Consider the following 14,512-nt stretch of genomic DNA (forward strand, 5'->3'; position numbering starts at 1 on the left):
GTGAGTGAAATTGTACAAACATTTTACATAAGTTATCTAACTTTGGTACTCAAATTTATTGTAAATTAATGTTTTTTTTTTTTTTTTTTTTTAGTAACAACTAAAACCACATGTATGCACATACTCTAGGTGGCCTCACATACATGTTAGTCTTAATCATATTTCATCATACATATGCATCATATGATTTCTGTAGGGTAGCCCGTTTCCGCCACTGAATAAAAAATAAAAAAAGGTAATTGCGACTTTTTATCTCACAATTCTTGACTTTTTCTCAGAATTGCGAGTTCATATCTTGCAATTTTAACAACACAAAACTCAAATTCAAAAAATAAAAACAGAAATTCTATATCACACCCCCTTTTTTTTTCTCGGAATTCTGACTTTATAACTTACAATTCTGAGAAATAAAGTCAGAATTCGAATAAATTCGTTTTTTTCTCTCAAGTCAGAATTGCGAGTTTATATCACAATTCTGAGAAAAAAAGTCAGAATTGCGAGTTTATATCATACAATTCTGAGAAAAAAAAGGGCAAAATTTGCAAGATAAAAGGATGGAATTACCGTTTTTATTTTTTATTCAGTGGTGGAAACAGGCTTCCATATTTCTGAGCCTGAGAGTGACAAAATCTGCAAATGAAAGACTGTTTTGAAAAGTCCTTATATGGATATATTTTGTATGTTTTTATGCAAATGACTAACCATGAACACACGGATGCTAATTTATAATACTCCAAATACATGAACAAAAGAATGCGGTTCAGACCAAATTCATGTACGTTCAGTGTACGGACAATTTTTGTTAGAAGTTCTGCTATGTTAAATATTAATAATCAGCTTAATTATTACTAAATGAGATGCAATGTCATTAGACTTCAATGTAACATTATTATTATTATTATTTATTTATTTATTTTTTTTGATGTTGTAAATAAAAACAAGATAACTGGAATATGTCTCCAAAAAATTACTATTTCAGTGTTTCCAACTCAAATTTTTATTCAATGTGTTACTTGCTCTTTCTCTGTGAAATTTATTGACAATTTCTGAGGGAAAATTGTATTAAAATGAGTAATAAACAAAGATTTTAACCTTGTATATCAACTATGTTTAGGTTTATTGGTGAACATGAATTGAAGTTTTTAAATTAAAGTTTATATTTATTATTTATTTTACATTATTTGGCGACAAGGCCTTTTTGGTAAAAAATGAAAATGACTGAAAAATACTCTTAAGCTATTTAAGAGCAAATACATGAATATCGAGATACATACTGATCATCTGAAGACAGAATATATATATATAAGCTTTTTTCATCCAGCCATATTGCCAGCTTGACCCAACTAGTGTGCTACATTGGATTCTTTTTTTCCTTTTAAAAATACTGTTGTAGGTTATTCTGACAGATTTAATGAAATTATCCTAAATATGCTTCAACATCATGGAGAAAGATAAAATAATTCACCTTTTACTCGCGGCTATTTTCTTTTATTTCAAGCTACGCTGGCGTTCTATGGTCTTGATGAGCGCTGATGTAGCAGTGGCTTGATTGCGGTTGCTGTGGTTACCTGAGAGCAGAGTGAAGGTGACTGAATAGATGCCGTTCTCCTTGGTGGCCGCAGCGCTCTCGGTGTACGTGATGTCGACCTGGAACTTAACAGGCTTCTGGAAGACGGTGGGGCCGGCGGTGGATTTGTACTCGGCCCGAAAACTCATCTGCGAGACAACGCTGTGACTGAGGCTGGGTATCTGAGGAAGGAGGAAGGCAAGGATTGATCCACTGTTACAGATTTGGAAGCACCTATGAAGAACATCAATGGAAGCTTGGAAAAGCGTGGCTGTTTATTAAGGTGTGGTCACATGTACGGTCATTTGGTGAATTTTTGCGGGTAAAATCCAGTCATTTCGATAGGAATCTAGGTCTTTGGGAATTTCAGATATCACAGACTTCGCATTAGGTTCAAGTCACCATCCTAATTCACAATGTTAACCCACAAAATGCTGCTTTATTTAAAAGTGATTTCTGAGTTGATTTGTCTGAGTTTCACTACACTATTGTCAATGGATATTTTTATTATTATTATTATTATTTTTTTTTATTTTTTTTTTATATAATTTCACTGAAATTTCTCCATTTACCATTGCTTGGGAATTGACTCGAGCAAAATCTAATCATTGCAATAGGAAAATTTGTGAATTTCGTGTAAGGGTGAAAGATAGTAAATGATTACATGTGATCTGGATTACGTAATCAGATTCCAAAAATTAAAGGATTAGTTCATTACCAGAATAAAAGTTTCCAGATAATTTACTCACCCCCATGTCATCCAAGTTGTTCATGCCTTTCTATCTTCAGTCGAAAAGAAATGAAGGCTTTTGAGGAAAATATTCCAGGATTTTTCTCCATATAGTGGAATTCAATGGGGATCAAAGGGTTGAAGGTCCAAATTACAGTTTCAATACAGCTTCAGAGGGCTCTACATGATCCCAGCCGAGGAATAAGGGTCTTATCTAGTGAAACAATTGGTAATTTTCTTAAAAATATATAATTTTACATACTCTTTAACCACAAATGCTCGTTTTGCACTAGCTTTGCGATTCACGTCCATGACTTCACACAATACGTAATCACATTGGAAAGGTCACGCGCGGTTAGTTCTTTGTCTGTGTACTCCGGTTCAAAAAGATAGGGTGGGGCGAAAAACTCATTTTCTCCAACTTCAAAATAGTCTGACATCGCTGTTTTACCTTTTATTTGTAAGGGACGTTTGACTTTCTTTGCACGTTTGCTGTGTTAAACACTGGGTCGGTACTTCCACCTACGTCACATGTGACCTTTCCAACGTGACTATGTAATGCGTAAGGTTGAGCTAATGCAAGACGAGCATTTGAGGTTAAATACTATATAAATTATTATTATTTTTTTTTTTTGAAAATGACTGATCGTTTCGCTGGATAAGACCCTTATTCCTTGGCTGGGATCGTGTAGAGCCCTTTGAAACTGCACTGAAACTGCATTTTGGACCTTCAATCCCCACTGAAGTCAACTATATGGAGAAAACCCTGGAATGTTTTCCTCAAAAACCTTAATTTATTTTTGACTGAAGAAAGAAAGTAATGAACATCTTGGATGACATGGGGGTGAGTAGATTATCAGGAAATTTTTATTCTGGAATTCTTTATTAAGTTACATTTTTAAAATACTTGCTATTGGACTACAGTTACTTTTTTTTTGATTACATGATTACATATTATTCACACAATAGCAATAAATTATTCACAATTCACCTAATGTAAATCACCTAAGATTTTTTAGGTAGCAAGTTAATAATTATGTAACTCATTTAAATGCTCACAGTCTTCTGATGCAGGTTAATGGTCACATGACATGCAAGTAAACAAAATATTTGATATATTATTATCTTTCTCTTTACTATTTCTTATATCTATATAGTACAACATTATGCTATTTAAATCAATGCGATAAATGAGTTAGGTCAAAAGTAATCAAAAAGTATCCAGTTATGTAAAATGTGTATTGTAACTGATTACATTCCTAACTACAATTTTTGTTATGTTAATTGGAATAAGTACCAGACCACAATTAGTTATGAATCTACCTAGCACTGCTACACTACTGACACTCGACCTTGGCCACTAAAATTCTGCAGAAACTGCGCTAATATGACTGCACCTTTACGAGGAAAACGTCGCTAAGCATGGCAAGCAACTTTTTAAGCGTACATTTAAAACACTTGCAGGTCTAAACGGCAGACTAAACTCCCTTCCCTTCTGTACAAACCTCTCGAGGCACAACATCTATATGCTAATGATTCATGCCTTGCGTTGATTTTCCATTGACCTCTAATGAAAGAGGCAGCCACGGGGAGGATGGAAACATCACAGACTAGCATTTTATAGAATTGAAACACAAATCAGAAAGGTATTTGCAAATGTAAAAACACAGGCTTCCGGCCAAACATATCAAAACCAGTGCGACAGGCAAAGTCTCTCAATCTGATAGAGAGAACGCAGAACCATAAATTCAAATATTCATAGCTGTCGTTTACAACAGAGGCATGAAACAGGATTGGAGGCATGCAAAAGAGATTGCTTACCGAGAGAAAGGCGTGGACGATGTCGGCTTTTATAGAGCTCAGTGGCTTGTCCCTAATAACCACGAAGATCTGCTCCTCTTTCTCTAGGTTGATGAAGTTACCAAACCAAGATTTTTTGGCAAGTCTGCAGGGTGAGAGAAATATGAAACATGAAGTTTTTATGAAGTCTTCAGGGGATACAAGATCAGCTCTGATCAGAGCTCAGAATAAGATAGATCCTATGGTGCTTATGCAAAATAAATTGATATTGAATAATTCATAAAAGGGAGTATGTGAAAGAATGCAACACAGCAGAGGGTCTACAAATTAACATGATGAACTTTGCATGAGGTCATATTGATGGATGGGACAAAAATCAAAGAAGTCATATAAAAATCCATAAGGTGCTCTTATCTCATAGCTAAAAAAAAATGTTTGGACATATTTATTAATTTTTTGATCCTAAAATGCGTTTAAGGAAGTCACTGGTTACAAAATTCTGAAATATGACTGAATAATATGTTATAGAAATTTTGCCAAGTTGGAACACATTTTTAGAGGTGCACAACACAGTTGCACCGACCTCTAAGTCTTGGGTACAACTTTTCAGTTAAATTGGCTATGATAAAAATTGTTTGGAAGATGTATCTATAATTTAATGAATGGGCTCTGAAAAGTTAATCATTAACACCCACTGTTGCATTTCTGTACAATTTCATAAAAGATGTATCCACATGTTTTAATATTTATGGAATGTTGCCATGTTTAATTTTTTATATATATAATATATTAAATATTTTATATTCAATATTTCAAGAACTGTAAACAAAAATATACTTATTTGGGAATCTGTAATAATTTACATTTATAAATGTGAATAAATAATCCGGAATATATGGTTGTAAATTTCATTCCTTTTACATTTGAATATACAGTTTTTTTTAATTAAACATATATTCTAGATTTATAACTTTTTATATTTTTTTATACAATTTTTAATACTTCAGAATTGAATACTTTTACTAAGCAAGAATACATTATATTGATCAAGTAACAGTAAGGACATTAATAATTTTACCTTTTTTAAAAAAAAAAAAAAAAATGTTCTTTTGGACCCCATTTGTCAAAGAGTCCAGAGTCGTACGGCCAAATAATATCCATGCTGACATAGAGACACAAAATTTCCACTAATTATTATTTTTTTTTTTCAAATATTGTTGAATTTCTTTTGACCATTAATGATACTAAGAAATGTTTCTTGATATTTTAAAGTGTAATACTCTTTACCATTTAATTTATCAGTTAACATGTTGACTTTGCATTGCTAGAACTTTTTTATATTCGTAGATAAACTGTAAATATATTTCTTTATGTTGCTATGATACATTTCAGAGTATACTATAAGTCATATTTAGCAAAAGATATTATTAAACAACTGTTGCATTTTTGCTGCAGTAGGTCACTCAAAATTAAAGCATCTCTGTTGATGGAAAAATAAAGCTGAACCCCTGGTGTTTAAACTAGGAGCTGTAATTTGGTCTCGTTTTAGTATATAAAGGAATAACCGTCTGTCTAAATATCGTTCTAAGCTTCAGTCAGCCACTGTTGTGTATCAACAAAGCACAGTCGCTCGCAACTTAGCTTCCAGAAACTGATTTATGGCAGAGGATGACAAAAGAAAGCAGAGAGCGCCATGGCTTATCCAGCTGGTGCGGAAAGCAAGAGAGAGGCGGATAAGTTATGGAAGGCAAAATAGAAAACAAAAGAGGATGAGGCATCACTCTGTGTGGGGGAGAGAGTTTGTGACTGCTGTCTGCTGTGCGCTGAGACCTGCCTCAGTGGGAGAAAGATATGACTGAGCTTCCATTAGATTGGAAAAAAAGACTAAATGGTTTAACAGAGGCAAACATAACTCACAATGATTTCTGAAGTGCTGAGGGGGGTTTACATCAACACTGTTGTTGGGTAAGTATTGTTCAAGGTTTACTATTCGTCTTTTTCAGAGGATGTTTCTTGGCGGCTGCATTTCCAGCATAGAACTGACTTAATGGTAAGCTGGAAACGCATTATGGCTTTTTTATGGAAACCAAATGTCCCAATAATAATAATAAAACCTGAAATCACCTACACTGTAGGGACCTCCCAACAGTACCAATGATAACAACAGGTAAATGAAGGGAGTAAATAAAATGTACATATCATTTATATGACAATATTAATTAAAAGTACACCAGACCAGGTTTTATCATGGGTAGAAAAAAAAAAAAAAAACGAAACAAAAAACATTTAATAAAATTCCCAGCAGTAAGTGATCCAAGAATTCCAAGAATGCTCTCTCTCTCTCTAAAATAAATAAAATAATAGAATAAATGCATAGAAAAATAATAAAAAAAAAAAAATTAATGCTTTCAATCTCTCTCACGAAAAAGGTTTATGGCTCCTGAAAATAAGTATAATAAGCCTAATAAAAAAGACAACAGCAGTCAATGGGAAATCCGTAACATGCTATAAAAAGCTGTGTACTTACTCTGGGGAAGACTCTGGTGTGAGACTGGACATTTCCTCTTGAGTGGGAACTGTTCAGAATAAAGCAAGAATGTTAGCATGTTCCATTTTTGTCATTAATCAAAGTTGTGTATCATTTTAAAACAGTTTTCTAACTAATTCAACATCTCAGTATGTAGGACAGATATAAATATAGTTGCATGCAAATGTGCATCGTTTCTGAGTATTTGTCTTATGTTGCCCATTTAGCTTGGGATTAAAGGTTATGCCAACAATAAAACTGGATCATTAAGGGGTCGCATGCAGGAGAGGTTATTTAGAAATGGAAACTGATGCTACTGAAACAATATGAAGTGGTAACCATGGTAGCAGGCTTCTTATTAGTTTACAGTCAGTATGTAAATCAGAGCATTTAGCCACAACAAGCCATGAAACAGATCCAGTCAAACTGGAGGAGGTAAGAGCTTTATTTCAGGCCTATAATGACTCAATGTAGAGTGACTGCATTAAGAGGGATTTGGAATATCTAGTCAAAATTATTTTATTCAACCTTTGTTGGCCACCCAAACAATCCCAGGTGTTTGTGACTTATAACTGAGCCAATAGCAAACCACGTTTATTTAAACACCCCATAAAACAGTTTAAGGGAAAAAAGTTTTTGATGAAATCCAAGAGTTTTCTGACTCTCCACATAAAGTATCGGAACTACCACATTCAAGGCCCAAAAGGTAATAAGGACATTGATAAAATAGACCATGCGACATCAGCGGTTCAACTGCTATTTTTTTTATGGAGCTATGACAATACTTTTTGTGGACAAAGATTTATTCAACAATTTCATCTCTTCCGTGTCAGTCTTCAACGTGTGTTCACAAGAGTATCACGACGCATGCGTATGGTGCCGCTGATGCAGAAGCTGGCATTCTGATATTGAAGCAGAGGAATGCATACACATGCATCATGGTACTCTCGTGAATGGCAGCAGAGATTGACCCAAAAAAGAAGAAATTGTTGAATAAAGTTGTTATTTTTGTTTTCTTTGTGCATATAGTATTCTCGTAGCTTCATAAAATTACAGTTGCACCACTGTCACAGACAATTTTAACAATGTCCTTACTACCTTTCTGGGCCTTGAACATGGTAGTTCTGATACTGTCTATGGAGAGTCAGAAAACTCTCGGATTTCATCAAAAATATCTTAATTTGTGTTCTGAAGATGAACAAAGTTCTTATGGGTTTGGTAAGATCCAGGAACAGGTTTGGATGCCTCTGGTCTAGGGCTTATTTTTGGAAAAGAATCTATAAAACAGGGGTTTTGAATTCTGGCCGTTGAGGTCCACTGTAGAGTTTAGCTCCATCTCTAATCAAACCCAACTGCCTGTAGCTTTCTAGTGATCCTGAAGACCTTGGTGAGTTTTGTTCAGGTGAATTTGATTAGGGTTGGAACTAAACTCTGTATTAAAGTGGACCTTAAGGGCCAGAGTTGAGAACCCCCTGCTATAAGACAAGACAGTATCATCAACATTGTTGGCTCATCATTGGTTTTCTCAAAAGAGAATGTGTTATTATTGTCAGCTTTTATGAGTACAATAATATCTAGATTTGCCTCAAAGCTAACAGAAATGGATTAAACACCACATAACTATCATTTTGAGTTCATGGTGTCATGAATTGTAGCCTGGACATCCATCCTGAGTTTTACATTTCTTTGGCCCGATAGGCTCCAACATCTCCACAATCCTACTTAAGACAAGCGGTTTGGAAAATGCATGGATAGATTAATTGTATCTTGTTAATTCTATCCACCAATACCTTGCAGTTTCCTGCGGTGAAAGCGCGGTGAGCCCAGGAAGCTGTTCCTGATGGAGTTGAGGCGTGTCTTCCAGGGCATTCCTCCGATGGAGGGGCTGGGGGGTGGCGTAGGGGTCGGCGTCCCCGCTGGGCTGTCCTTAGGCGTGTGCACGGGCGTTCCTTTGGGGGTGGGGATAGGGCTTCCCCTTGGAGAGGGGTGGGGGGTCACCTGTATGGTGGGGATAGATTTGGTGGTGTGGTCAGAGCCAGGAACAGGGTGGAAGTGGTGTAGTCGGATAGGGGAAAGAGGGGCAACAGGCCTAAAGGGGACCGAGAGTTGAGGGGGTATAATGGAGGCTGGGGTTGCCCGCCGCACCATTGGGCTGCCCGGTATACAGGGTGCTTGAGGTTGACATGGAGTCGAAGGCTCTGACTTGGCTGTAGAAATGTGTTCGGACTCAGATTCAGGTAAGGGGATGGATCGGGCAGATTGTAAGGGTTTGTCTTTGGGTTTGGCTGGAAGAGTTTGGGTCTTTGGGCAGGGTAAGAGAGACTCAGATATAGAGTTTGGCGTTAGGGAGTTAGAAGTGGTTTTTTTTGACTCGTTTGGTTTCAGGAAGTCTGTGATACTAGAACTAGGGGACAAGGGCAGCTCAGTGGACTGAGGCGGGACACAGAACTTTCGGACAGGCTTTGGGGGAAGGTGAGAACCAGAGCAGAACACATTGAGATATACAGGCACGAGTCAAAGCATTGTGGGTAAACACACAAAAAGGGAAGGAATAATTTAAGGAGGAATAAGGAGCAGTGGTGGTGTAGAAGAAACAAAAAAGCATGCAATTAGCCAAGACTGGTGAGAGAAAGATGCAACAAGACCATTGTGAAGAGCAAATCAAGTATTTTCAGGCAAACAAAAGAAAGCTGCCAATGGGGAAATAAAAAGGGATTTAAGAGCAAATATTCTGCTGTGAAATTAGCAACTTGGGTATCAAACAATAAATCGTGTATTAGAGGTGTGGACAATGTAATTTGCGGTATGAATTTGGACTTATGCTCAGAATAAGCTGTTAACAAACTAACGTCAAAGAAATGCAATGCCTGGCTGTGTCCAAGTTCTGAATCATGCATAAACCTTCAAAGCTTGTAAGCATCTGAATATGAATGTCTCAAAACACAAGCTACCAAAGCTGCAGAAATACTTCAAGCACTAATCATCTCTTCACAGTTGGAATCCAGAAAGTAATCAAAGCAAACAAATTCACAAAAGTAACAAGCAGTACATTAACCTAATTTATGTCAAACACAAAAAGACTGACTTCAAAATCCTCAATTTTCATATGGCATGCAGAACAGAGGTTTAGAGTGAGCTTCTAAATCAATTTCCACTTGGAATCAGCACTATACATTGGCGAGCTTTAGGGTAAGGCCTTGGTAATCTGTGAACCGTCTTAAACAAGCCAACTGGAAAAGTTTAGCCAGGAGCTTCTGTGCTAATCAGAGGACTGGGATTTTCTAAAGCATTCCCTGAGCTGGATTTCCACTTGGGGAAAGACACAGAGAGCAGCAGAGAGGATGAAAGAGTATATCTCCATGAAACAAAAACTGCTGTCTTCTGCAACTCACTCTTGCACAATTTCCTTCCTTGTTTACTTTGCTTGCTAGAGAACAGAAAGCTATTTCCAGGGTTCCTACACCTTATGACTGGTTAATTTTTATGAGCTTTAAAGGGATACTCCATCTCAAAATGAAAATTTTGTCATTAATCAATCACTTACCCCCATGTCGTTCCAAACCCGCAAAAGCTTCGTTCATCTTCAGAACACAATTTAAGATATTTTGGATGAAAACAGGGAGGCTTGAGACTGTCCCATAGACTACCAAATAAATAACTGTGTCAAGCTCCAGGAAAGTATGAAAAGCATCTTCAGAATACTCCATCTGCCATCAGAGATTCAACCGTAATGTTATGAAGCGATGAAAATACTTTTTGTACACAAAGAAAACAAAAATAATGACTTTATTCAACAATTCCTCTCCTCTGTGTCTCTCCAAATCAGCGTAGCACCATTTTGACAAATCTGACTTGTACGTAAGCGACTTACGCTCTTCTGTGTCAGCCGCGCCACAAGGATACGTTTTTTACGTGTATTTACGCTTTGGTTTGAAAGCAAACAGCACAGCCATTTGCGTACTGCTCAGAATTGCCAAAATGGCCCTACACTGATTTGGAGAGAGACAGAGGAGAGGAATTGTTGAATAAAGTCATTCTGCTTTCGATGCTTTCCGTTACGATGCTTTTCATACTTTCCTGGACCTTGACACTGTTATTTATTTGGCAGTCTATGGGACAGTCTCAAGCCTCCCGATTTTCATCCAAAATATCTTAAATTGTGTTGCGAAGACGAATGAAGCTTTTACTCAATAAAAAGCACTGGATTGTCAGTGAGCCCCAAAACATTTACCTAGTGGTTTTGTTAACTGAAATAAAATATACATACTGAAATAAAATTAAATATTTAAAAAAGTATAATTTTTTTTCAGCTACTTGCCAAAGCACCATATCTCATTTTCTTTTAGATTAACTTGACTCAAAATAACTCAAAAAAAAAAAAAAAAAAATATATATAAAAATAAAACCTCTAATATACAAAATTTTAATTATTTTTTAACTATAACAGCATCTCAATACTACCAAAAAAATATCACTAAACATTTTAAGTTTTGTTTAGTTTAGTACTAAGATTATTAAAAATAAATAAACTGAAACTCTACATAAAAACTGAAACTTAACAAAAAAAATTTAAAAATATAAAAAAAAAAACTTAAAAATATAAAAAATAAAATAATATAAATATATATTATAATATAATAAAAATTACAAAAAACTTTACAATTAAATAAAAAAACAAAAATAAAATTGAATTGAAAATATTCCCAAAAAATATATAATAATATATCAATGAAACTAAAAAGCACCTCTACATACCCTGTTCGACCATATTGCCAAAAGTATTGGGACACCCCCTTCTAATAAACAGGTTTGACTACTTTAGCAATTTCCATGAGTAATATTGCCAAAAGTATTGGGACACCCCCTTCTAATAAACAGGTTTGACTACTTTAGTAATTTCCATGAGTACAAATCTTAATGTTTAAGCATATAATTATATCCTAGGGAATTGTGTGCTTATAATTTTATAGCAACAGTTTGGACAGGACCCTTTTCTATTCTACCATGACAATGCCTGTGTAAAAGGGAAGGAATTAACATTGAACATTAAGATTGCTTAAAGGTTGCTTAAACATTAACTTTTGTACTCATGGAAATTACTAAAGTAGTCAAACCTGTCCATTCACGGGGGTGTGCCAATACTTTTGCCAATATAGTGTAAATATTATATATATATATATATATATATATATATATATATATATGTGTGTGTGTGTGTGTGTGTGTGTGTGTGTGTGTGTGTGTGTGTGTGTGTGTGTGTGTGTGTGTGTGTGTGTGTGCATAGACAAACTTTAAAATATCACATCCAAGATGGCAATCCAATTTTGTTTTTATGTACTGTAAATTGATACTATATCACTAATCACAGCTGTGTAATACATACAGTGTCCTACCAACACAAAATGGAGTGTGATATGATTGCCATGAAGGTGACTGAGCAGATGTGTGCTGATTGGTGGACGGAGAGAAGCAGGCGTGTTAGGGGCGGAGTTACTCACCCGTGGGCTGCTGAGAGGGCTGGTGGAGAGACCAGAGGACGCGCCGCTGATGGACCGTGACCTGTGAGGACACAGACCATAAAACACATGGTCAGACACTGCTTCCAGCTGAGAGGGGACAGGAAGTGAAAACAGGGTGCTGATGAACACACGCAATTGTAGAAACAACAAGAGCAAATCTGATCTCTCATTCTTAGAGATTAAGTAAAATCAAGCTTTATATGTCAGTTTACTCTAATTTTTATGATTTAAAATTTTTGGCCACATCAGGCCATAAACATTTTTATAAATGGGTATAAAAAGAATATTTAATTTTGTTTGTTTGTTTGTTTGTTTTTATAAGGAATTAATACTTTCATCCAGCAAGGATGCATTAAATTACTGTTCATTTTGAACTTCCTTTTCATTAAAGAACCTAAAAAAAAAACTGAATCATGGTTTCTGCAAAAATATTAAACTGAAGGATCTTGTGACACTGATGTAATGATGCTGAAAATTCAGCTTTGTATCACAGCAATAAATTATATTTTAATATATACAGTATTTAAGTATTTTAAATTGTAAGAATATATCACAGTTTTACTGTATTTTTAATTAAAGAAACGCAGCCTTGATGAGCAGAAGAGACTTCTTTCAAAAACATGAACAAATCTTACTGACTCCAAATTTTTGAATGTATAACATGCATAAAATGTATACTGTTTTTATAAAAAAAAAAAAAAAACATTATAGTATATATATATATAATATATATATATATAGATATATATATATATATATTATTTTATATATATATATATATATATATATATATATATATATATATTTTATATATATATATATATATATATATATATATATATATATGCAATATATATATATATATTGCATTTGCAGGAAACAGATCATTAATTAGATTAAATACAGATAGTGATTGTTATTTAATCCAGTTGTGGCTTATGGAGTCTAAGATTTTGTTATTAATAATATTAATATTAATTATATTATTAATGATAATTTAGAAACTCCAGATACTTTAAAATATATATTTATTTATTTATCTTTGAATAAAAAAGTGCAGTTCTATCTTCAGGCATAGTTGCATCATTCTGAGCTGTAACTGTCTGGGTTTTTTTGACAGCAGATGTCCACACAGATACAGATCGAACATTTCAATCATCTTCAAGAATGAAGCACATTATCAGCTCACAGTGTGTCTTCATCAGCACAGAGCCGCCCAACACGACTTTCAGCAGCTGTTGTTTCACTCTCACTCTCACACATCATTCAATCTTTTCTGACATACTTGTCTTTCCCCTTACAAACAATGCGCCACTGTCCAGTGAAATATCTGACTGTCATTTTTCAGGTTTAAATCAACAAAAGATTTAACTTCTCCAACATCTTGTCTCTCGCTCCACATTCTTATCACATTTGCCACTGTTAATCTTGATCTCTGTCCCTGCGTCTCTCTGGATCTCTAATCCAGGTCAGTTGTCAGGTCTGTTTGGGATAAAAGCAGCCCCTTCGGCCCTAAAGCACTGAGCTGGACAGCAGTCTGATCTGAGGCCCTAAAAAACAGGGTAAGCTTCACTAAAAACAACACATGCCGTTGTGTCAGCAAGAGCCTCAATGTTTTGATCGAGAGAGAAAGAAAAAAACACTTAAAGAAAGAAATTGGTTGAAGTGACCGCTCACTGAAAATGAATGGCAGAATTTTTATTTCTGAAAATTTGCTGTTAATTTGCTCACCCCTCAGGCCATCCAAAATGTAGGTAGCTTTTTTGTCTTCAGTAAAACAGTAAATATTTTCATTCATGTAATGCAAGTCAGCAGCTACCATCACATTGCGAGTCAAAAAGCATATCAAGGAACACAAAATGAATACCCGTGGCTCCTGACGATATATTGAGGTCTTACGAAGCAAAACGGTCAGTCTGTGCAAGAAACTGAACATTATTTACAACATTAACTGTTATACTGTATATACTGTTCTACTCAAGAAAAAAAGTCACCTATATCTTGGATGGCCTGAGGGCGAGTACATTAACAGCACATTTTCATCTCTGGGTAAACTGTCGCTTTAAGATAAATGTCAAAATGTTTATATTTAAATCAACAGGCTCAGCTGAAACCTTCTAATGAGTGGCATTTCTCTCTTGTGTGGGTGTCTAGAGTGAATAGAGACACTATGATGACTGTCAGATGGCTAGACAGAATCCAGCTAATGCTAGTTTTAGTTATGATTTTATTTTGGAGTTATACAGGGGTGAGTGGAGACAGACAGCACATGGCTTTCTGATATACGCACATCACCATATGCAATGCATAATTTGCTAAACTTATATATTTAGATGTGAAAGGCATTAGATGGTGACTAATCAGAGCAT

The 14,512-nt window shown here is 35.2% G+C and overlaps 1 protein-coding gene across 5 annotated transcripts in view; it reads right to left on the minus strand.

The window, feature by feature from the left end:
* The window catches only part of LOC109094929 (serine/threonine-protein kinase BRSK2-like), a 213,834-nt gene that overhangs the window by 11,561 nt on the left and 187,761 nt on the right, over positions 1–14,512 (minus strand). For 3 of the 5 annotated variants that reach the window (XM_042752883.1, XM_042752885.1, XM_042752884.1), the window contains exons 13-17: positions 12,123–12,183; positions 8,415–9,084; positions 6,625–6,673; positions 4,119–4,242; positions 1,569–1,749 (exon numbers count right to left, since the gene is read on the minus strand). In XM_042752883.1, the coding sequence (XP_042608817.1) occupies positions 1,569–1,749; positions 4,119–4,242; positions 6,625–6,673; positions 8,415–9,084; positions 12,123–12,183 (1,085 nt within the window). The remainder of the gene's footprint in view (positions 1–1,568; positions 1,750–4,118; positions 4,243–6,624; positions 6,674–8,414; positions 9,085–12,122; positions 12,184–14,512) is intronic. The other 2 variants (XM_042752887.1, XM_042752886.1) reach the window with 1 other exon arrangement.

The sequence above is a fragment of the Cyprinus carpio genome, chromosome B25 (genome assembly GCF_018340385.1).
Source record: "Cyprinus carpio isolate SPL01 chromosome B25, ASM1834038v1, whole genome shotgun sequence".
In the NCBI taxonomy this organism is placed as follows: Eukaryota; Metazoa; Chordata; class Actinopteri; order Cypriniformes; family Cyprinidae; genus Cyprinus; species Cyprinus carpio.